This window comes from Gobius niger (assembly GCF_951799975.1).
Source record: "Gobius niger genome assembly, chromosome: 14".
Taxonomy (NCBI): Eukaryota; Metazoa; Chordata; class Actinopteri; order Gobiiformes; family Gobiidae; genus Gobius; species Gobius niger.
This window is the reverse complement of record NC_136865.1, coordinates 26,057,315-26,083,483: the sequence shown is the minus strand read 5'-3', so window position 1 is coordinate 26,083,483 and position 26,169 is coordinate 26,057,315. Positions and strand designations below refer to the sequence as shown.

Below are 26,169 nucleotides of genomic sequence, written 5' to 3'. Positions count from 1 at the left end.
GTTCAAAGATGTGAGCCACACGTGTTTATCGTTTTGAAGCCAGAAACGGTCAATGCTAACCGGTAGCATGCTAACGTCTTGAGCAGCTCAAACACTGACTAAGACTGAGGCTTTGTGGACATGACAAACTGTAAAAATCACAGAGAAAGGTTTTCTGTTTCCTCTTTGATGTGTTAATTTAGTCTTCAGTGAAGCAGGACTTTAGTAAATCCTGCTGTAGCTCCACAGACAGAGCTGCTACGTCAGTGCCACATTGGTTAAATCACATAAATGTGCGTCATAAAAATGCCACTGTGATCAGTTGTCTTTCATTTTTATCCTGAGTAGATATTGTTACATGTTGTAGTACTGCATAATGCTACTTATGGTATTCAAAATGGCTGCCGGAACTATGTGTGATGTCATTGGAAGTGCATGTACAGGCTGTGAGTTTCAGCAACGAAGCTTTTAGATTTGGGTAAAACAGCACTGGAGAAAATACGGTTGGTTAAAGCGGGTGGCAAAAGGTTAAAAATGAGATAAAGCAAATATTTATTTATTTAAGGAAAGATGGCAGAAGGAAATGTACACCAACATGAAGCTTTTGTCACACAGTGGAAAGAGTAACCACTTACTGTGCCCACCAGTTTTCTCCCTTAACATCTTTGCTTCAATGTTCGAGTAAAATAAGACCAGACTCACCTTCTGCAATGCTTATTTTTAGACTTTTGTTCCGCTTACAGGATTTCCAGGACATCAGTACAACAATGTGGTGGTCCCTCGTCTTTCACAAGCATATTTATTCACACATATTGACATGTTTTTTATCCACATGTGGGATGGAAGGATCCAAGATGACACTGTAATTCAAATATAGTCATTTCCTGTTGGGAGACAGCAGATGGGAGAACAGTACATGAGCGTGCACAGACATTACAAAACTATAAAGTCTTTCCTGACACTCTTGCAACAATATCTCCACTTAAAGGGACTATGCGGAGTTCAAAAATGTTAAAATTATGTATTTTCCTCTCCCTACATGTTCCAGCGATGTCCTAATGTGTAGAATGAGCCCAGACCTGTTCACCACAACTGCCTCAAAAATCCTGCACTGTCACTCAAAAAGGTGTTCATTTGGGTCCGAAGTGCCGTCATGCACGAGCTTAATATAGAAGGTGCAGTTACACGTTTGACCTGGGGTGGCAGTAGTGAGTATAAAATGGCAAACTTGCATCTAGCCCCTTTAAGTAGCTCATTTGAAAGAAAAAAACAAAACTTTTTTGTTTTCATTTTACAAACTAGCTTATTCTGGCTCGATCCATTATTTAGATTTTGTTGCTGAAAATATTGGCTACTTTTATAAGAAATCATAAAATGCCATCATTATATTAATATCAGTCCACAGCAAAAGTTTCAAATTGCTATCTCTAAATTTAGTTTTTTTTTCCCTATTCATCTGCAGTGTCTCGCCTTAACAGAATATTTTGGAAGTGAACTCTCCTCTCAGACACAATTTTACACTTGAATAAAGGTGTCTATTTCCTCCTCCCTTACTGGCATCTCTGAATATTTAATCAGTTTATTTTTAAAGCTCTTCCTGCCTCTAAAGTGTGACTCAGTGGCACTTTTTTTCCCCCCAGCCTTTTCGATCTCTCTCTGTCCCGGCTCCTTTTACCCTCTTCCTGCCCCAATCTTGACTTATACGTCTCTCCTTTCTCTCCTCCTTCCTTCCCCTTTCTCTCCATTTCTTTGTTCCTTCCTGTACAATCACACTGGGGCTATTGACCGCCGTGAAAGAGCCGGCTTTGATTCATAGCTCAGCGCTCCGTGCAGTTTTTTGTTGTTTATGGAAAGTGGCAGGTTTTGATAAATGGGCTCTAATTAATTTGAGTTTGTGCAGGAGACAAGAAAAATAAAGAGGAGGAAGATTCATTCGATCGAGCCACAAAAACTAAGACTTTGATTAACCCCGTCTGGTAGGATCATTACTCTTTCAAAAGTTAAGGATTTGATCATAGAAAAATAACTACCTTATAATGTTGAAATTCCCCATGTCGTTTTATGTGAAACGTTTATTATTTAAACGCCTTTATCCAGATTTGTATTATCTATGGATACTGACTAAAGAGACAAGGTTAAGCTCTTAACCCTGGCCTGAACCAAGCACATTATGTCCAGTTTCCCAAATGTAAAAGCTTTTGGAACAAAGCATCAAAACAGCGACGAAAACGAGGATGAAAAAAAAGACAGAAAATGTAAAAAAATAAGATAAAATTGTGTCAAAAACACAATAAATAAGCGGCATGATTAAAAACTGATGAAAAAAAGGGCCACAAAAAATCTAAAAAAATAAACAGATTAAAAAAGAGAGACAAAAACACAAGAAAAATGATGAACAAATGTGACATAAATGCGGCGACATCACCACAAAAAAAGTCACCATCAGTTTTGTAGGTCTTAGCTTTCAAATGAGGGGCTACACTGGCCTATAGGCTGTAAACTCCAGTCAAGAAGTTTTTAGAGTTGGGTAAAGCCGGACTGGAGAAAATGCGCTTGGTTAAGAAAATGCAGGGATCCTCGTCCTGCGCAGCTCCCTCCGCTCCACAACAGTCATTCACCATCTTCTGGGAAGAGCGTAGCGGACGATTATAATCTGTCTTTTTCCCCAGTGAATGAACATTAGACAAAACAATGTAAGGTCTTGAAGGCATGTGTGGCTTGGCTGCACGTCTTGCCCGGATACCTCCTTGTTTGGCCTTTTTTTGTTTCCTGTAGCTCCTCTTGTGACGCCTCCACTCTGCTGCAGGTGTGGGGTGGGGGCTCTTGGTGCCTCTTCAGTGTTTCAGAAGGAGAAATTTCTCAGTCTCATACTGTATGTCTTTAGCTCATTAGCTAGCTGTTTGTTTACTTTTGACAAACCTGGGCTAGTGCCGACTCTCTGCACTAAAAATTAAAAAAAAAAATCGACTGAACCTCAGAAAAACACATGTCAAAGATGTACAAAAGTATCCAGTGAAATAAGATTGAACTCGGAAACTACAAATGCAGTTCATAGAAACAGGCAAAAAACGATGATTCCCCCATCAATCTAAAACATGTACAATAGGCCAATCCTCTTGTGATCCTGTTGAGTTGATGTGTCAGATATACAGGAAACATTTCAGTAGGACTCAACAAAGTCCCCGAATACAAATAACAATGGATAAGAAAATATGCCTCTTCTTTTGACTTATTCTGACGCCATCGGTCTGCCATACTACAGCATTGTATTGAAGAAACGTATCACAACTTTATGTGACAAGTTCTTAAATACTTTTCACACAAAGCTACAGATGCAATAAAGTAACCCTGACTCACTCCTTGAATGGCCAACCCCACGTACAAGGCTGTGTTATTATTCCAGCTGTGACATAACCAGTGTTGGACGCAGAACAAGTCAAGCGCTCCTGTTGTGTCTTAAGTCGTTAATCGCAATGTTGATTAAAGCCATTACACCAGTGCTATTAATCAGGCCAAGATTGTAGTACGGGCTGTAAAATATTTATGACAATCTCTCCCATTCAGAGCGTCGCTGTAAATCTCTATGTTCAGATTTGAATGAATCATCAGCGCTGTCCAAGGTAGTGTTGAGCTGTTTGTGCAGAGAGATCGAAAAGAAAAGAAAAAAAAAACGGTTTTGTCCATTTCGTTTGCAATGTTTTGTTTGTGCTTTTTGCTTAAATGCAATGAGACTTGGGGAAATTTACCAAGGCCACACTTTTTATACGGCTCTTGCTCTCTCGCTCGACCTGATTAAAGAAAAAGTAGTTCCTGGGAAGAATAATAGTAAGTATTTACTGTATATTATTGAGTCTTGGGGATTGATACTTTTGATACCAGCATCGATATACACTGATCAAAAACATAAGTTCTGAAATGTTCAGATACGATACGCTATATCCTGATATTAAAGTATTCATATTTTTTTTACTACTTTGGAAATTTGGAAACAACTATTCAGTGAACTAGTCCACCTTAATTAGATTTGTATTTATCCATCCATCCATCCATCCATCCATCCATCCATCCATCCATCCATCCATCCATCATATGGTTATTATGTAACTTTGAACGGAAAACAGATTTCTTGGAAACCTAGTAATGAAACCAACTAAATTGGGGCCACATGTTTCCAAGAATTGTTATAGTTGAGAGTCCTTAGCGATCAGTAATAACTGTTCTGGACAGAAGTGAGTCAGTTTCATAATCTAGACCTTATCTTCTCCACAATCTGACAACAATCGGACATCACCGTGACTATAGCGCTCATCTCTTCGTAATCTTTTTTGTTAGCAGTAGCACACAAACGAAGCCGAGGGGAAACTAAATACTGCAGGCTCGTGTTGAACTTGTGTGGTAGTAGTGCAGTGGCGAGACACAAGCTTAACATGAGCCCACTGTAATTAGCTTTCCTTCAGCTTCGTTTGATTCTGTAATAAAATGCTCTCACACTCCGCAACAAAGCTGGAGGCTCTCGTAATAATCCAGGTCTCTGACTTTGTTGTAAAAGCCAAAGTGGGGCCAAATGTATAGTTTTTAGCTCTTTCTCCTCCATGGTAAAACTCTTCCTGTGTTTCTTTAGCTCTCACTACACTCTAGTGGGCTGCGCTGTGTTCTGCCATCTAGTGGGCGGGAGTAAAAGTGCAGGACCAAAGAGACGCTGCAATGAATATTTCCCCAAAAATAGACGTTTAAATATAGCTTTTTGGATTGATATGAGAATCGTGCTCGATATATCAGGGGAATCGATGTTTTTCAACACTATGCACCCAAAGAATCATCATCAACAGTTATGTATTTGAATCCATGTATCACCAGCCACATGGATGACTCTGGATTGCTGCAACATCATTGGTTTTGTTCAACGATGCATAATGTTTGAGAATTTGCCCCCGGCTACATTCGTCGTTCTCCCTCGGCGTGACATTGTCTAAGCGGAGCCTTGATCATCTTTTTTAGCACGGTTCAGAGCGCACGGAGTCACATGTAAATCCATCTTTCAAGCCGCCGCTCGTCTGTTCCATCCGCTGATGAGTTCTGGCGAGGACACAGAACTGGTTTGACAGTGACAGTCTCCCTCAGGCCACACACTAAAGCGACTGTTTCACTCAGACTGTGAGACGCTGTGGTTGATGTGCCCCTACACGCCGCTATACCCACGCCGAGAAATGCAGGTACTTACGCTCAGCCTCGCGTGCTCACTCAACAATACTGGAGTTCAGAGACAGAGGCGTGTAGACTGATGACAGCGTTTCATTGACTTCTTAACCTCTTACCCCACCTGAACAGAGCACATTATCTACAGTTTGGTTTTACCCAAATCTAAAAGCTAAAAAAAGGCATCAAAATAGCAACAAGGATGAAAATGCAACGAAAAATTGACAAAAAGCAATGAAAAAGCAACAACAACGGACAAAAACATGACAAAAAAAAGTGGCAAAAAAGTGACACAAAATGTGCTGGAAAAGCTAAAAACATGACAAAATAGCGATGGAAAAAAAGCAATGAAAGGCCACAGAAAAGCTGCTTAAATGCTACCACTGATAACAAAACTGATAACTGGACTGATAACAAAAAAAAGCAACAAAAAACAACCAAAACATGACAAAAAGAGACAAAAACATGGCAACAACGTGGCAAAAAAGTTAGGATGAGTTTAATAGCTTTCAAATGAGGCGCTACACTGTTGCTCTCCAGTCAGAATTTTAGGTTTGGGTAAAGCCAACTGGAGAAAGTGTGCTCGGTTAAGGCGGGGGTTTAAGAGGTTAAGGCGAGACAAACAGCTCATACAGTTAAGTTATACTTCCCTGTAGAGATTTGCATTTGACCCATCCTCAAAGTTGCCTGTAGGAGCAGTGAGCTGCCAGCATTGGGCCGGCCCATCTCCATGATGTGGAGCCAGGCTGGAGGTCAGAAACCCCTGGCGGGAGGATTCACCTATTGCACATGTGTTTAACCTACGCAGGCACAGGGAGAACATGCAAACTCCATACAAGAAAGGCCCGTCCGGGTGGGAATCGAACCCGGGACCTTCAAGCTGTGAGCCGCGAGTGCTTACAGACTCCAAACTTTCCAATCTTGTACTTTAAATCATATTTAAAAGTGGTTTTCCAGAGGGATTCTTTTACATACAGGCTTTGAACTGCAAAGAAGATCCAGAATGCTCTCTGAGAAAAACTAATATTTCAACAAAATAAAATGTGAAACCTGGCTCAATCCATTATTTATATTTTGTCACTGAAAATATTGGCAATTGTGGCCTTTTCTCTGTATGTGAAAACTTAAAATGAGAGAAAACTTGCAAATCCATTGTTTTGTCCACAATCCACAGCAAAAGTTTCAAATTGATATCTCTAATTCACCTGCAGTGTCTTAAACCTGAATTGAATTGTTGACTAAATCTGACTGAGTTTTTTTGTCTAAAGACTGAGCTGTTGTTGTCAAAATGAACAGTGAGAGGCCGACTTTGCAGATGAAGCTCCTGCAGCCCATTGACCTCCATAACAGCGCGGTGTAACACATTGTTCTAATCAATGCCTCACACACTAAGCCGCTTTCTCGCCGCCGCCGCCGCACCACCACCACCACCACCACCTGGGGGCCGGCTCACTGGCTGATCCACTTATTCCGAGCGGAGAGAAAGCCCGACCCGGTGCAAGAATGTTATCTCGGTGGGCGCAGGGCAGTTCTGAGTACAGCAGCCGGAGCAGGGAGGAGCGGCCGGACTGCCTGCAGTGTTTGTGCGGGGTCAGCGGGGGGTACGGGGTCTGCAGAGGCTGAAAGAGGCCGGCTTTGTGTGGGAGGGAGTCAAGTGAGCAACAGGGAGAGAGGAGAGGACTTTCCAAATGTCATGTGCTACACGGTGGATTACAAGTTTGACTTTTTCCTGTGTCTTTCTTCTGTGAAGGATTTGGTCATGAAAACAATGATTACGAGGTCATTCATGAGGCAAAAAAAACAAATGTTTAGATTCATTAAAGCTACACCACATAACATTTCACTCAATAAATGAAACAAATACAAGCATCTATTTGATTACATATATTTTTATCATTGAAAAATACAAGTGTTATTTGTGGCTCAGCTCTCCTCAGGCCTCTCCGGCTCGTCTCCATGGAGTCATTGGGAGTATGTTTTGTTCAACACAGTCTCACTCCGAAAGCGTCATAAAGTGACGAACGGTCACTCGCCTTATGCGTAATATAGAACGCAAAAGGTACCCGTGTGCGTCTCCCTTGACGCAGTGGGTTTTTCGCGTATTTGAATGAGAGCCCCTGTGCGTCTCCCTTGACGCAGTGGGTTTTTCGCGTATTTGAATGAGAGCCCCTGTGCGTCTCCCTTGACGCAGTGGGTTTTTCGCGTATTTGAATGAGAGCCCGTGTGCGTCTCCCTTGACGCAGTGGGTTTTTCGCGTATTTGAGAGCCCCTGTGCGTCTCCCTTGACGCAGTGGGTTTTTCGCGTATTTGAGAGCCCGTGTGCGTCTCCCTTGACGCAGTGGGTTTTTCGCGTATTTGAATGAGAGCCCGTGTGCGTCTCCCTTGACGCAGTGGGTTTTTCGCGTATTTGAATGAGAGCCCGTGTGCGTCTCCCTTGACGCAGTGGGTTTTTCGCGTATTTGAATGAGAGCCCCTGTGCGTCTCCCTTGACGCAGTGGGTTTTTCGCGTATTTGAATGAGAGCCCGTGTGCGTCTCCCTTGACGCAGTGGGTTTTTCGCGTATTTGAATGAGAGCCCGTGTGCGTCTCCCTTGACGCAGTGGGTTTTTCGCGTATTTGAATGAGAGCCCGTGTGCGTCTCCCTTGACGCAGTGGGTTTTTCGCGTATTTGAATGAGCCCAGGCGCGGCTCATTTGACGATATCGGTCAACTCGTAGTATAGAACGCGTACACTCGCTTGAATCCCTCGCACACGCGCATAAAGCACGCAAACACAAACCAGACGCGCAGAACTACAGTATTATTTGCGTGAATCTGAGGCCAAACTGTTGTTCATTAAAGCTAAAATGAGGGATCCAGGACAAACCAAGCCGGACCCAACCAACCCTCAAAAACTACTCCAGGAACTTTTACAATATCGTATTGCATTACAGCAATAATAACAATTTAAAGCCTTTTTCCTACCTTCTGCTGTCTTCATGGGACGAGTACTCCAGTATAAGTCCCACAAGTGTGCAGCCGCCGCGCGTCATGGTCCTGTTTTAATCCATGGCCTTGCCGGGTCTTTCCACCGGCTTGTACCCGGCGAAGGTGCGTTCTCTTCGGGCTAGCTTTGAGCTGCGGCCCGCTGGAGTCTAATGGAGTCTCGTAGCAACGATTCACACTTCCTCTGCTTCAGTCCTTTTGGTGAAAGTGATGCCAAGCGTCCGCGATGGTATACATGATATACGCGCCTCTATACGGCCATTTGAGGTTCAAAAACACGCATTTACTGATCATATGTTTGACTAGCCGCCAATGTACAGTGACATGATCAGCTGTTTTGATTGACACCTCCGTCAACCAGTGACACGCGTTCAAAACTGTGACGTCACTAAGAAGATGGTCAATCTATATTTGTATTGTATATTTAAGTCATTGAGCAGAAGATTCTGAAAGCACATTTATAGCATGGATTGGAGGCCTATTTTATTTTATTTTTAGAATTATTATTTTTTATGAATTTTTCAGCAAAAGGTAAACAGAACTGAAGATCCCTGTTTCTACACGGACTCGTTTTGGTGTCGCGCCCATCCCCCCGAGGCTTTAATAAGTTAGAGGTGAGTTGTTTTTAATCGTGTCATTTTACCTACTTAGTTGAACGCTTCAAACGTCTAGGCTCTAGAAACAACTTGCTGTAGGCTGTATGTGAGTATATTTTTGCTGGGATTCATATGGCTGTAGAGCCTTATACAAGCTACTAAGTTTTTTTAGACAGGATTTTATTTTGTGTTTTTAATAAAGTAGGAACTGATCCAGTGCTGAGCCTCTAAATTAGGGTGTAAACTGATAAAATCATGATTAAAGCATGTCACAACAAAGATTACATTTATTATTTTTTATTTATTTTATTTTATTGACCTTTATTTAACCAGGATAGTCCCACTGAGATTTAGAATCTCTTTTTCAGGGGAGTCCTGGCCCAGAGGGGAATCTATTGTACATGTTTTTAGTGGTAGGGGAAACCGGAGAACCCGGAGGAAACCTACGCAGACACGGGGAGAACATGCAAACTCCACACAGGAAGGCCCTGCCCAGGTGGGAATCGAACCCTTCTAGCTGTGAGGCGTGAGCGCTAACCGCTGCACCACCGTGCCGCAACCAGGAACCTGACCATCTTTACCAAGGCCCAAAACCATGGGATGCAGGTCATTCCTGTATAGTAGGAGTAGAACCTTTGTCATGTGCTGCAAACATATTATTAGTAATGAATCATTAATTCCTTTCTTTGTGCGAGGACAGACAGACGTCTTTCTGAATTGAGGAGAAGATCGAGGACATGGGATTTGGAGTTTGTCCACTACAAGACCGTAGATTCTTCACTCTACTGCATCAGATTGCTCCAGGTTTGTCATTTCCACATCAGTCAGAGGGCTGCACAAGTTTGGACAAATATCTACTTGCAAAGGTATTGTGATTGCAGCTAGATTTTTGTCGTTTCGTTAATACAAAAATGTTGTAATTGTGTCCATGTAAAATAGACTAAATAAGACATGACGTCTTCTATCACTGAAGACACTAAAGTGCGCAGAGGTTTTGTGGCAATCACCTCTAATTTAAGCTAGGCTTCTTGTCATATATACTGAAGTTGGCTTTGCCAAAGCTATTTTGTAAATGTTTAGTGGTGTTTAGAGGCATTGTTTGAAGGGAGGATATGACAGACCACGCTTGTGTGCACTAGATGAGGAATTGTCTTTTCTTTACCTATGTTGTTAATGATCATTTCGTGTTTGTGTCCCAGCATTATTGATCTGCACCCTGGTATATCCTGGAATAGTCACTTGTGCAGTTTTGATGACATCTCTTGAAGTGTTATGACCATTGAGCACAGCAGGTAAGATCACGTTATACAGAAGAATCAGCCTCTGAATTAGCTGGTGCGGTGTTTTGTTTATATGGCAAATAAGAGCGCTCAAAAGCATATCAAGCATATCAGGTTTTCAGCACAGTTCATTCACAACTGAGGCTTATCTCACCAACAGACACTCAACTCCACATTTTCAGAAGACGGGGGACTGACATCCTGTCTGTGCGTTCTGTCAGAAAATGAAAAGTATGTTATTATTGTCACATGGTCTATAGTTCAGAGTTCATTTGCATGTTTTGAGCCAGCACTTCATGGTGGAAACAACCAGTCATCACCTTGGTTTTGTTGGATGCAGGGAAAGAAAGTCCGCACAACCGCATAATTGGCTTGCAAATTTTAATGTTTACTAACACCAAAACATATACATATGCAAACATCTAACCTTAAAGTAAATATCTAAAAAATCTAATCAAACAAAGGCAGAAGCAGCTACATGAGTATTAAGTTTTTGTCATTTTCTCTTTCAAACAGCAAAGAAAAGTGTGTCATCAAAATGCCTACATTTACAGAATGTCTTGTGTTTAAACTGAATTTAAAAAATGTTTTCCTCTTCTCACCAGCTTCTACCGGCAAAGAGACTACAACGAATGAAGATTTTGCATCATTATAAACACACAGTCATAAGGGGCTTCTGAACGGCCCGTTGTCTGAGCCGTCAGCTAGGATCTGTTTGCCATGGAAGAGCCGACCAGGGGCATGAAGCCCCCGACAACAGAGCTCCAGGATCAATCAGGTGCTCAAACCACTCCCTTCCAGAAAGGAGGCCCCTTATGAGAGACCAAAAGGCCAGGTTAGAATCGGAAGGCCGTCCTTCTGTGGACCCACCACCTGTGGGAGGAGCCATAGGGGCACTGGGCAGCTCGTATGGTGGCCCCACGACCCGGCAACGGACAAGTGGAAGAAGATGGATGGATGGATAAACATAAGCCACAGCTGGACTGGACAACTTGTTTTCTGGGAACAAGAAGTACAGCATCAATGAATGTGTGACGAGAGACTGAAGTTACTGACTGACATTCTTGACTGAAGACTCCAGTCCATTCTGTACCACTTGTTCAAACAAAACTCTCGATTCTAAAAAGCTGAAGCATAGGTTTCAGGAAATGGCACAAATTTCATGCGTTTTTGTTTCATCACCCAGCTCTAGCAGGAACTGAATTGTAGTGGAGGAAGTTTGAGCTTTGAAATGACAAGAATAAATCTGATATACGTGCAAGTGTTTCAAATTAAGAAGAAGATGGTGTCAGCATTTTGAAAGCTGTGTTAAAAAGTGTTATAAGTGTTTGAAAGGGATGGAATGCATGATAACCACATCATATACAGTATCATAACATGATTATTTTAAATTCTATTTTAAAATGATGCAAGCCATTTTAGCGTGTGGGATGTTTAACCTACTCCTGGTCAGTGTTTTCCTATATAATATTTTGGTTCAGTCTTGCAGGCACTGCTTTAGACGAAGACTTTCTTGTTTCAAACCTGTTTGTTTTCTTCTTTGATGGGTTCTGGCTGTACATTCTAACAATTACTGTACTAGTTTCTACTCATCAGGTTAGTTACTAAATGTGTTCAACATCATTTTATGCTTGGTAATGTTTACCATTATATTAGAAAATAAAAATAACATTTTTAAAAAGTCTTTACAGCTTTGTCTTGGGTCTTTGGGCTCGTCTGTTTAGTCTTTACCAAGAGGCACATATACAACATTTCTTGAATAACAACCAGATATTAAAAATATGTAGAGAATTTTGAAATTGCCAATTTATATCAGTGACAGGATTCATGATCTTATGGTGCAACACTAACAAACTCCATAATGACATTACTATTTCACTAGTCACTGATCGCTATTGAATCATACAGACTTATAGAACGCTATGTTACCTGAAATGTATTCATAATATGTAAACAGTGCTTAATTTGTAAATTAGTATTTTCAGGAACACTTTTGGTCTGAAGTGATGGATTCGGGGAACAGGCCAAAACATTTGCCGGAACACTCTCATTAAACACCATTATATCAGATAAATCTTTTGCCGGATCCTCCATAATATATCCCAGATCCTTTAGCCTGGATCAAAAATCCAGCATAAAGGGTAAGAACTGTTGAAAACATTTTGCATGTGGCTTCTTGATAGAATGAAGCCATTCTATTCTTGATAGAATGGTAGCTAAGAAGTAAGGGTTCGATTCCCACCAGGGACGGGGCCTTTCTGTGTGGAGTTTGCATGTTCTCCCCGTGTCTGCGTAGGTTTCCTCCAGGTACTCCGGTTTATCCTACCACTAAAAACATGTACAGTAGGCCAGGATGAATAACAGTGCACATGGGGAACGACGGATGGAAATTAGCCCAAGATTATAATCCGTTGTGGCTTGTTTACATGCATTGGACCCATGTATGTTCATTAACATACACTGTCCCATCAAATAAACCAATCAATAAATTATACTTATTTTATGTGATCCAAAACAACGTATAGTTAGGTTCTTTATTTATTTATTTTTCATCAATTAGCTTTAAGCCTCCCGCGGGAGGTGTTTCAGGCATGTCCTAGTGGGACAAGACCTCGTGGAAGACCCAGGACACGCTGGTGGGACTATGTCTCCGAGCTGGCCTGGTGTCGCCTCGAGGTCAGAACAGCTGGAGGAGGTGTGTGTGGACCGGGAAGTCTGGGCATCTCTGCTGAGACTGCTGCCTCCACGACCCGGCCCCGGATAAAGCGGAAGAAAATGGATGGAGCTTTAAGCCCTGGCCACTTTTCAGGAACAAAATTACATTTTTGGTTAAAATACAGTACACATTTCTTTAAATATAATTAATTTGCATAGTTGACATGTCTTCAATCACTATTAAACAAGATCTGATCATTCAATTATAAACTTTAATACCTTTTCAATTTTGTCCATGTTGGGCAGCTAGAGAGTGTCTAAAAGTATGTCTGGAAGGAGGCATCAGGGCTGAAGTGAAAAAAAAAAGTTTTTATAATAAAAGCAAATGAAAGGCATTTTCTGAAAGCTTATGTTAAATGGAGTAAGATGATGTAATTATAATGCCTGTACCCCACACCTGTTTTTAAATATTTAGGCTTAAGCACTGCATTTGGGCAGTTTTTAAATGCATATTTTTCAAGAACCGTAATAGCTATCATAACAAACTAAATTTTGCTGGATCAGTTTTGACCTGAATTTTAATATAAGAGCATTTGAAACTAGGGGGCGCTGTTAATTATTTATATAAAAAATATATGAGTAAACATATTAAATGGTATAATATTGGCATGCCAATTACATATGTATTATATTATGTATTGACAATCAACATGAGTACCATTCATTTTATTTTTAATAAATGTGTTTTGAAAAAATGGCTAAATTAAAAATGTACCATATATTACTACATTTCCCATGAACCCCTGCCTGCATCTGTGCGTCCTTTGCCGCCATATTTGAAGTTCTGTAGTTGCCATATTAGGTTTAGAGATTAGGGCTGTAAACATGAATAAAATCGCTATAAACCCCCCATAAACTTAGCCGAATTATTAATAACATTTATAAAATATGAAAACTATGTTTACTTCGCAAATACGTTTTGTCATTTTAATGTATCACATTATTTACTGTTAGCCGAGTGGGTGCACTATTGTGTTGATGCTAGCTAGGGTTGACGTCCTTAAAACTTGTGTGTTTCGACATCAAAGAAACCAGCGGAACTAGTTAACATCAATATATTAATAAGGTAGATATTAAAAAATAGCCAAATTATTTCGGATGGCCATTAATTTTAACTTTTTCCACCACAACGTGGTCTCCTTGGTAACCAAACAAAGATCAGGGCCTGATCTTTGTACATTGTACATTTGTACATTTCGGCCTAGATTCTAGGCCGAAATGTACATAGCCCCTTAATGCACACACATACTAGCTCGGGACATATCAGAGAAACAACATACTGTTAAACATATAATTATGAACATGAAAGATACCAATGCTTTTTTCCTTTTATTGCAAATCATGGACATAAACATTTGAAAAAAATCTAAATCTCAAGAGGTTGAAGCGTATCCACAACTTTCCCTTGCTTCAATCAAGAGTCTCAGGAAGAAAGTCTGGTTTCTCTTCAAAACGCAAAACAAGTAGAATCAGACTTCCAGCCGTGGCTGTGTGTTTATAATGATACAAAATCTTCATTCGTTGTAGTCTCTTTGCCGGTAGAAGCTGGTGAGAAGAGGAAAACATTTTTTTAAATTCAGTTTAAACACAAGACATTCTGTAAATGTAGGCATTTTGATGACACACTTTTCTTTGCTGTTTGAAAGAGAAAATGACAAAAACTTAATACTCATGTAGCTGCTTCTGCCTTTGTTTGATTAGATTTTTTAGATATTTACTTTAAGGTTAGATGTTTGCATATGTATATGTTTTGGTGTTAGTAAACATTAAAATTTGCAAGCCAATTATGCGGTTGTGCGGACTTTCTTTCCCTGCATCCAACAAAACCAAGGTGATGACTGGTTGTTTCCACCATGAAGTGCTGGCTCAAAACATGCAAATGAACTCTGAACTATAGACCATGTGACAATAATAACATACTTTTCATTTTCTGACAGAACGCACAGACAGGATGTCAGTCCCCCGTCTTCTGAAAATGTGGAGTTGAGTGTCTGTTGGTGAGATAAGCCTCAGTTGTGAATGAACTGTGCTGAAAACCTGATATGCTTGATATGCTTTTGAGCGCTCTTATTTGCCATATAAACAAAACACCGCACCAGCTAATTCAGAGGCTGATTCTTCTGTATAACGTGATCTTACCTGCTGTGCTCAATGGTCATAACACTTCAAGAGATGTCATCAAAACTGCACAAGTGACTATTCCAGGATATACCAGGGTGCAGATCAATAATGCTGGGACACAAACACGAAATGATCATTAACAACATAGGTAAAGAAAAGACAATTCCTCATCTAGTGCACACAAGCGTGGTCTGTCATATCCTCCCTTCAAACAATGCCTCTAAACACCACTAAACATTTACAAAATAGCTTTGGCAAAGCCAACTTCAGTATATATGACAAGAAGCCTAGCTTAAATTAGAGGTGATTGCCACAAAACCTCTGCGCACTTTAGTGTCTTCAGTGATAGAAGACGTCATGTCTTATTTAGTCTATTTTACATGGACACAATTACAACATTTTTGTATTAACGAAACGACAAAAATCTAGCTGCAATCACAATACCTTTGCAAGTAGATATTTGTCCAAACTTGTGCAGCCCTCTGACTGATGTGGAAATGACAAACCTGGAGCAATCTGATGCAGTAGAGTGAAGAATCTACGGTCTTGTAGTGGACAAACTCCAAATCCCATGTCCTCGATCTTCTCCTCAATTCAGAAAGACGTCTGTCTGTCCTCGCACAAAGAAAGGAATTAATGATTCATTACTAATAATATGTTTGCAGCACATGACAAAGGTTCTACTCCTACTATACAGGAATGACCTGCATCCCATGGTTTTGGGCCTTGGTAAAGATGGTCAGGTTCCTGGTTGCGGCACGGTGGTGCAGCGGTTAGCGCTCACGCCTCACAGCTAGAAGGGTTCGATTCCCACCTGGGCAGGGCCTTCCTGTGTGGAGTTTGCATGTTCTCCCCGTGTCTGCGTAGGTTTCCTCCGGGTTCTCCGGTTTCCCCTACCACTAAAAACATGTACAATAGATTCCCCTCTGGGCCAGGACTCCCCTGAAAAAGAGATTCTAAATCTCAGTGGGACTATCCTGGTTAAATAAAGGTCAATAAAATAAAATAAATAAAAAATAATAAATGTAATCTTTGTTGTGACATGCTTTAATCATGATTTTATCAGTTTACACCCTAATTTAGAGGCTCAGCACTGGATCAGTTCCTACTTTATTAAAAACACAAAATAAAATCCTGTCTAAAAAAACTTAGTAGCTTGTATAAGGCTCTACAGCCATATGAATCCCAGCAAAAATATACTCACATACAGCCTACAGCAAGTTGTTTCTAGAGCCTAGACGTTTGAAGCGTTCAACTAAGTAGGTAAAATGACACGATTAAAAACAACTCACCTCTAACTTATTAAAGCCTCGGGGGGATGGGCGCGACACCAAAACGAGTCCGTGTAGAAACAGGGATCTTCAGTTCTGTTTACCTTTTGCTGAAAAATTCATAAAAAATAATAATTCTAAAAATAAAATAAAATAGGCCTCCAATCCATGCTATAAATGTGCTTTCAGAATCTTCTGCTCAATGACTTAAATATACAATACAAATATAGATTGACCATCTTCTTAGTGACGTCACAGTTTTGAACGCGTGTCACTGGTTGACGGAGGTGTCAATCAAAACAGCTGATCATGTCACTGTACATTGGCGGCTAGTCAAACATATGATCAGTAAATGCGTGTTTTTGAACCTCAAATGGCCGTATAGAGGCGCGTATATCATGTATACCATCGCGGACGCTTGGCATCACTTTCACCAAAAGGACTGAAGCAGAGGAAGTGTGAATCGTTGCTACGAGACTCCATTAGACTCCAGCGGGCCGCAGCTCAAAGCTAGCCCGAAGAGAACGCACCTTCGCCGGGTACAAGCCGGTGGAAAGACCCGGCAAGGCCATGGATTAAAACAGGACCATGACGCGCGGCGGCTGCACACTTGTGGGACTTATACTGGAGTACTCGTCCCATGAAGACAGCAGAAGGTAGGAAAAAGGCTTTAAATTGTTATTATTGCTGTAATGCAATACGATATTGTAAAAGTTCCTGGAGTAGTTTTTGAGGGTTGGTTGGGTCCGGCTTGGTTTGTCCTGGATCCCTCATTTTAGCTTTAATGAACAACAGTTTGGCCTCAGATTCACGCAAATAATACTGTAGTTCTGCGCGTCTGGTTTGTGTTTGCGTGCTTTATGCGCGTGTGCGAGGGATTCAAGCGAGTGTACGCGTTCTATACTACGAGTTGACCGATATCGTCAAATGAGCCGCGCCTGGGCTCATTCAAATACGCGAAAAACCCACTGCGTCAAGGGAGACGCACACGGGCTCTCAAATACGCGAAAAACCCACTGCGTCAAGGGAGACGCACAGGGGCTCTCAAATACGCGAAAAACCCACTGCGTCAAGGGAGACGCACAGGGGCTCTCATTCAAATACGCGAAAAACCCACTGCGTCAAGGGAGACGCACAGGGGCTCTCATTCAAATACGCGAAAAACCCACTGCGTCAAGGGAGACGCACACGGGCTCTCATTCAAATACGCGAAAAACCCACTGCGTCAAGGGAGACGCACACGGGCTCTCATTCAAATACGCGAAAAACCCACTGCGTCAAGGGAGACGCACACGGGTACCTTTTGCGTTCTATATTACGCATAAGGCGAGTGACCGTTCGTCACTTTATGACGCTTTCGGAGTGAGACTGTGTTGGTTTTGTTTTCGCAACAGTAGAATCCAAAATGTTGTGCCTTTAAGTCAATCAGTTTGTTTGGCAGAGACTGTGTAGAAAATACATTTATCTTAAAGGAACAGGCCACAGTTTTTCCATACTGTGATATGTTCTTACCCGAGCTTAGACGAGTTGATGCGTACCTGTCTGGTCTTTGTGCCCGTGGAAGAGCGCGGTCGCTTCTAGCTTCACCCCGGTTGAAGCTATAGGAATATACTGGGAGAGGCCAAATGCTAACAACATCTTTGGTCGTTGTCCGTGACTGAGCGCATGCACGAAGACCAGACAGGTACGCATCAACTCGTCTAAACTCAGGCAAGAACATATCTCAGTATTTAAAAACGGTGGCCTGTTCCTTTAAAGCAAAGGTGTTTTGTTCTAGATTTTTCCTTTGCTCATTTCCATCTGCAGTTCTTGGGCAGGTACGAGCAACATTAATGTACACATTTCAAATACAACCTTCAGTCAGGGTTGACTTTAGGATCGTGATGCTTGTATTTAAATGCCTCAATGGACTCTCTCTGAGCTTTTGTCTGTTTATGTCCCAGTCAGATCAGCGACGTCTGCGAATTGAAAGTGCACAGATCCGTTTCAAGACGCTTTCAGAAACTTAAAGCACATATGTTTGTGTTGGCGTTTGATTCAAGTTGAGCTGCATTTCTGTTTTCTCTTTGCACTGTTAATATTGTGTCTTTTTGCCTTGAATGTGAAGCACTTTGGGCCCCAATAGCGCTGTTGTAAATGTGCTATATACATAAAGTTGACATTGACGTTCAGTCCTTTTACTATTCATTAATTCACCACAGACACAGTAGACATTGGAGGAAAAAAAAACAAACAGAACAACACAAAAACATGATACATTTCACAGCACGGTAAGACTAAACTTAGAACACGACAGGACACGACAAAGAGACATGCAAGTCCTTGACATATATTTTCCATTATTTGTACAGTGGCTCTCAAAGCATGGGCACTCCAGCAGTCTTCCTTTGTTCTTTTTTGTCTTTGTAACATTCTTTCTCCATTATTTACTTCAGCTAAACAACGACCATTTAACATTTCTGTTGAGGCTACAGTCAAATGGAAATTGTTTGCAAATGGGAAATGTGCTGGAGCTGTACTCAAAGTTAGAGTAACATCCTATTTTTTTACAGGACTTATTTGGCAGCAGAGAGTGCGCATGGGGATCGATGGACCAATTGGTCATTGTTTGATCCCACAAAGGTCCCACTAAATTCTCACTCCTCATCTGTGAGTGACAAAACCTCAACTCATAGTTTTTCTTTGTCCTTTGACAAGTTCAGAAGTGTCAAAATCCCTTAAGCTTCTAGATTCAACTAAATCAGCTGGTCCTCATGATCTTGAACGTTACTTCTTGAAACTTGCAGCAGAGATTATTGCTCCACCACTAGCAAATCTGTTTAATGTGTCCTTGTCCACAAACAATATTCCGTAAATTTGGAAATTGGCTTATGTTGTACCATTGTTGAAGGGAGATGATCCCTCTAATCTAAACTATCGTCCTTTCTCAAATCTATCTAAGTTTTAGAGTCTTTAGCGAGTGCCCAACTAAAAGAGTTTCTTACTATGTCTAATGTATTAAGTCCTTTGCAATCAGGATTTCGAAAGCAGCAAAGCACTACAATATATGGCATAATGGAATCTATAGATAAAAAGCAACATTGAGCCGCCCTCTTTGTTGACCACAGTGAATCACTCGGTTCTAAGCGAAAAACTAGAGTATATTGGATTGTCAAGCCACACTGTTGGAAGGTTTGAAAATTGACAAATAGGACACAATGTGTAAAGGTCCAAAATAAAAAATCAAGTCCTTCAACAGTATCTTCCGGTGTACCGCAGGGTTCGATTCTTGGGCCACTTCTTTTATGATTTACATAAATGATTTAGACAATGCAGTTAAAAATGGAAATTTGCACTACGCAGATGATACGGTAGGGCTGCTGGATTATTGAAAAAAATAATAATCACGATTATTTTAGTCATAATTGAAATCACGATTATTTAAACGATTATTTGTTGCCTTTAAAAAAAAGTATTTATTTTATTTATATATTTATTAATTAAAAAAAACAATGCTGAATATTTTCTGTTTTCTGAACAGTCATAAAAGTACAAATGATTTCAAGTTTGCCTCAATAAAGGAGAGTCTCTGTTTCACACCTGCCCCCTGCTGGCCAGCCCTCACACCTGCGCAAGTAAACTGAGCGGCGTGGCCTGATGACATCATCACACAGCGCTGTGTGTTTTTATGTCAGGCAAAAGCATGAGCCATGGCACGCGAAATGCGAAGGGAAAATAATCCCAGCGCCATGAAATAATGCAAGTCTGCTTTGCAAAAAAAACAAAAAAACTAATCGTTTAGTGTAATAATCAAAATTGTAATTGTAATTGATGATACGGTTTTATATACATCAGCACCTTCAGCAGATCTTGCAATAACACAACTGCAAGTTGGTTTTAAGGATTTTAAGGATTTACAGGATTCTTTTTTTAAGCTTTTAGATTGAGATAAAGCCAAACTGGAGAAAAAGTGCTCGGTTCAGGTGGGGGGTTAAGAGGTTAAACCTTCATCCACCTACCACCAAGTCGGCCGTTTGAACTTCCCCTAATGCCACCGTGTCCTTGCGCGCCCACATGGTCCACTCTAATGACAGAGAGACACGGCTTGTTATTGTCAGGAAGGGCGTCTGGCATAACAGCCCTCAACTTTGTGTACTGTGACGAGTCCGTAAGCTCAAAGCAAAAACAAACGTTGCTTGCATTCGTCGAGTAAACGAAACACTTGAAGCTGTGCAAACATTTCAGATCGGCTCTCGACTCCACACTTATAAATATTTACGCCGCGGCTCAAGTGGTTTGTTTAATAATATATTCAATGCACATAATCCACTTGGACACGTGCGGCGGCGGCGGCGGCGGCACCGGGGATCAAGTTGCAACAGCTTTTTTGTCATTTCAAACCCCGTCATATTTGCCCTGTGTATTAAACGAGGGTTAATGCCGAATGATGGCGATTTGCAGCCACGAAGAAAGTCGTTTTAAACAGATGGCTGCAAGTGTGTGAAGTCTAGTGCTCACTTAGGCGGAAACATTACCAACATCATTGCCTTTTTGTTTTGCCATTTGCTCCACAACTTCATTAAGACGCATCCATTTACAAGGAAAAGTTGTCATTTTAAATATTTATATGGATTTAATATCGTTTCCTCTGCCGCTGATGACGGGAACACATTGACTCCGGGGGCAGCTTCTTTCAGCCGTGGAGCTTTTAATGATCCATTCTTCACATGACGCTGTGGAGCAACATTTAAAAACAAATCGGAGAAGTGCTTATTTTAACGCGTCTTTCCCCCGGATTCTGACGGGCGCTGCATGCAAACGAGCCAAGGTGTGAGGGGTTGAAAGAATCCGCGTGCATTTTCTCCTGCGTCGGTTTTATTTTTGGGGGGAATGTCTGCGGATTTCAGGGAAGAGTCTAGTTTTCCTGCCGAGCGTTTGAACAGCAAAAACCCCCAACAGGATTCCTTTATATTGAGGTAAGAGAGACGGGGGACGAGAAAGAGAAGGGTGAATGGAGTGATGGAGATGGAAGTGAAGAAAGGAGGGAGAGAAAGCCACAAAACTACATTTGGAAGGACTTTGCTCTCAGTCAGAGGCACTAAGACCTCCATTACCAATAAGAGAAACTTCAGCACTGCCCACTTTTTAATCATACCTAAAACAGTGGATAAAGGAAACCAGGCATTTTAGTGCTGACCTTTTGTCACTTGTATTTCTTGCTTATTTATATTGTTGACAAATGACATCTTTGCAATATGTGGCGTAATAGTGGTTGAGGACTGAATGTGCCACAACTGAGGTGCAAGCAAAATCCTAGGCGTTCCTCTGAAGGGTCTGCAGGACATTTGATTTGCTCGAGCTCTGGTTAAAGCAGATAAAATACTATTGGACTCAAAACATCCTCTGTTTAGAGACTTTGAGCTGCTCCCCTCAGGTCGAAGGTACAGGCGCCCCGCCCTGTCTAAAAACAGGACCAGGACCAGGCAGTCATTTGTGCCACAAGTCATTTTACAATGAAACAAACAAAGATGATGTTAAGATAATGAAGTAGCTATTTGTGATTTTTCTTTTTTATTCTGTACAGTTGGGCTGTCAGAGAGGGTTTTAAAGAACATAGGTAGCGTTTTTCACATAATTTAAGCTGAAGTTGCTGGGCCGTGGTTTGAGCTCAGGTCTGTTCTTTACATGTTGTCAATGTTTAGATCTGTCTTTTGTTGTCCTTGTGTATTTTTACTCACTGCAAATGAATTTCCCCACGGAGACAATACATTTCTACTACTACTACATAAAAGTGATGTAAATCTTGCCCTCCAATACATTTGCATATGTGTAGTTTCCCTTGATAGTGATAGTGATTCCTGAAGGGTCCATACCACCTTGAAAAAGCCCATTCTCAACAGATTGGTCGGCATATCAATGGGAGACTGAGTTATACCAGATATTGGTGGTCGGAGGGTCCATTGGAGCAGACTGGTGGCACTTCTGTCATTCTCCCTCAAAGGCAACTGTGGCTTTATACACAGCTTATATTGCCCCATGTGTGTCATGTAAAAAATGACCTACAACATCCCCTTCCCACCTGGAAAGTAAACTTTATTCCCCCTTTGAGACTTAATTCAAAAGTTTTACAGTAATATTCAAATGTTTCTCTTTAATTCTTCTGGCAGTACATTTTTCTTTTTAAATCTATCTATCTTTCTGTCTGTCTCTTTGTGACTCAAAGTTAAAAGTTCAATGTTCGCCTTCAGCCTGAACGCTCATTACCTCTTTACCGCCGTGTGACTTCAGGGTTGCCCCACTTCCCCACAGCTCTGCTCCTAATGGCACCGGCAGACACTGTTAGCACAGCCTCCAGTCAGCATCCACACTTCCTCAAATGAACACTCTATTGTCTTTTGTGTCTTTGTTCTACCTCATTGTCATCACCTTGAAGTAAATTGCCTGGAACACATTTAAGAGCATTCATGTATTTCTCATTTGATTACAGTAAAAACGAAGAAAACCCATTAGCGCACATTCAAACTCTTTCTGCCTCGTATCTGCTTTGGGCGGTTGTTCTTTTGATTGTAGCTCAAACAAACATGTCTAATTGCTCGAGACGACATGAGCTGGATCTTTGTTTGTCAAGCTGCAAGAATTTGAAAGGTTTCAGCAGGAGGCCGCAACAACGAAATTAATCTGCAACTTTAAACAGAATTTGTAAATCCAAATGCAACTCCAAATCGCCATTTGATTTTTTCCCATTGTCATTGTGCCCTTCTTGTTTGTAAAACCTGTGTTGTAATTGTGTTTTCTAGGTGCTGTGGCTCAGAAGGTGCGGGTGGAGGAGGAGCTCGAGGCCTATCCCACAGAGTCCGTGGATCTGCGCTGTGAGTTCATCGATGGAGGAGGCAAGACCAAGCTCACACAGGTGGGACATTGGCAATACACAGTTTTTTATAGCATTCAGACGAGGATATTTCAGTTTATTTTGTTCCTGCTCTTTATGATCAACTACCATAAATCAATCAATCCATCCATCCATCCATCCATCCATCCATCCATCCATCCATCCATCCATTTTCTTCCACTTTTCCGTTTCCGGGTCATGGAGGCAGTTGTTGGAGCTGCCCATATCATATTGCACCAGCCCCCTATGGCTCCTCCTGTCGGTGGTGGGTCCACAGGAGGACGGTCTCATGATTAAATGGGCCTGTTGGTCTCTCATAAGGGGCTTCTGAGCTGCTCTTTGTCTGACCCGTCACCTAGGACCGGGCGCTCAAACCCCTCCACCACGTTAAGGTGGCAGTGCCAGGAGTGGACCAATATAACAATTCATGAATAATATGCTTATTCCTGGCCTAGCCTAATCCTAACCCTATGCAGATTACTAGTGCTTATTAATACCTTCAATATCAATCACTGGTGACCTTTACATCTTCACTGAGCTGTCATTAGCGTCTTGATACTAGGACTGGGTCAAAATACAAAACAAAAACAAGTATCGACGCATTATCAAAGTATCGATACTTTCAATACTTTTATGAAATAAGTTTAAAGGATGAATTGAAGTTAAAAGGATGAGCTTATCAGATTTATCCGAGTTAATGCATTATTAGTAATCCATTAACTAGTATTCCTCCAAGTATGTTATGAAATGAGAAGTTTAGTTTAGCTTTTGGTTGAAATCCAGCTATTTGGAAAAAGACTCTTTTTACTTGAGGCTGTGTTTGGAGGCATTTTTATCTCGCACTTCCTTATTTTTCAGGAACAGTTACACAGCACTTTTTGGACTCATTACTGTTTTCAATTTACATATGTTAAGGTAGACTTCTTACTTATCATTACTTACTGTATCGCAATACTTCTCAGATCGGCCTCTAAGTATCGTGATACGTATCGGATTGTATCATCCCAGCCCTACTAGTTATCACGTTATCTTACGGGATTTCCTTGTAGAACCTTTTTATTTTCATGAATGTAAATGAGTGCTGGTTGATAGTCTTGGCCTGATTGGCAGCCAGGCCTCCATCAGTCCGGGACAACCGAGTACGCTATACAAATAAGTTCCCTTCTCAACTACTGCAGCATAAATCTGAATCAAGAAAGCCACGTGTGCTTCAACAACCATGCAGAATTAATCTCCTCAGCTACCACACGTCATCTCATCTGGGTCAAAAATCCGCAGCCGTCTGTAGTCGTCGCATAGAACGGCGCGGTGTGTTTTGACTGCTCCCCGCTCCTGTGGGACTCTTGATCTGCCCGCATAGGGATGGGATCAATAGGCAATTTGTTCACATGCGAAATCCGAAAGTGCAGCGCGGCTAAATTGCCCGTCGTGATATTTCCCCCCTCCAGCCGTGAGCTAACGAGGAGCTCAGACTAATTTACTCTGACATCTGAAATACCAGCGGCTTCCTGCGCAGACCTCGGCCATGTCTGCAGATGACATACTGTATACAGCAGCCATGCCTTTGAAATGAAAATGGATGCGTTTCTTACCCGCTTAGACAAGGCTGCAGCTTGATCTCAGCAGCTGCTCGGCCAGTGAAACACATTACGACCTGGACTCTGAGGTGGCGAATCTAAGTGTCGAAATGAGGTTTCACGCTCCCTGAACCACTCTTTCACAATGTGAGCCCGATGAATCCTGGCATTGTGATCTTGGAGTATGCTTGTGCCATCAGGGAAGAAGAAATCCATTGATGGGATAAGCTGGTCATTCGGGATGTTCAGGTCGTCAGCGGGGGAGTGAACGAAAAACATTTTGATCAGTCCTGCGTAAAATCATCCACACTGGTCCCAGAGTGGAGGGATCTCAAAAGGCCGTTTAGGAGGAGCCATTGTTAACGCTTCTCTGCTACCTTTACGAAAACGATCATAGTACCAGTGTTGTGTCTGTTATCCACAATCTACTGACCTTATAACGTTTATGGCACAATCGTCCACTCCTGTGCCCTACTATAAGAAGGAGAAAAAAAAGCACAACAGAGAGTAAGCCTCCGGAGATACAGACGGCAACACGTTTTACAAAGGGGCGAGGCCTAGCCGAGGGAGAACCATCACATCCATCCATCCATCCATCCATCCATCCATCCATCCATCCATCCATCCATCCATCCATCCATTTTCTTCCACTTTTCCATTTCCAGGTCATGGAGGCAGTTGTTGGAGCTGCCCAAATCACATTGCACCAGCCCATATGGCTCCTCCTGCAGGTGATGGGTCCACAGAAGGACGGCCTCATGGTTCAAACTGGGCCTGTTGGTCTCTCATAAGGGGCTTCTGAACCACTCTTTGTCTGACCCGTCACCTAGGACCTGTTTGCCATCACAATTTCTTTAAATTTTCAAACATTTTCTGGCGGACTATAATGTAACATATTTATCACACACAACCAAAGTCTAGCCAAAATCGGGTCCATGTGGATGTTTTGTTTCACAGCAAATTGTTCAGTAGAAGCAAAAAAATGTGAGTCATTGCTAGCGTTAGCATATGTAGCATGAAGCAAATGTTAGCTTCCAGGTTAGCATTGTCCGTGATTTAAGTATTCATGGGCCGTTGAACCACTTTGCTCCTCTCTCTATGCCCTTGTGTCTTTATATAGTAAAAACATAATTTATATTCACAATTTTGTAGTGGTGGTGAGGAAATGGGAGAACAATATTTTTTTCCCCTTTTTGTCTTAAACATGACCATATATGGACAATTCCAAAGATGCCGTCTGTATTATCTGGATTGACAGTAAAAGTCCTGTCACTGACCTTATTTCTGGTTTAGTCCTGCAACGTCTGACTCATGAATTCAGATTCTTGTCTCTTCTGTAGATGGAGCAGTTTCATATTTAGCCTACGGCGCTGTTATGTTTTTCATTCCAGAAAGTTTGCACGGGTTATCAACTGTCTTGTTCAATACAGTACAGTACATATTTACTGAGCTGGCTCCATGTTTATAGAAAAGGTCTTTGAAATCATACGTGTTATGTCTTCGTGTGAATATCGCCATGTTGCTGCTAAACCAAGACCTGACCAACTGCAGCGACCCCAGATCAAAACAGTTAGTTAAATCC

General features: G+C 41.6%; 1 protein-coding gene across 2 annotated transcripts in view; it reads left to right on the top strand.

Moving 5' to 3' along the window:
* pvrl2l (PVR cell adhesion molecule related 2 like) overlaps positions 1-26,169 on the top strand; it is a 640,829-nt gene that overhangs the window by 282,430 nt on the left and 332,230 nt on the right. For both annotated transcript variants that reach the window (XM_079570958.1, XM_079570957.1), the window contains exon 2: positions 22,919-23,031. In XM_079570958.1, coding sequence (XP_079427084.1) covers positions 22,919-23,031 — 113 coding nt within the window. The remainder of the gene's footprint in view (positions 1-22,918; positions 23,032-26,169) is intronic.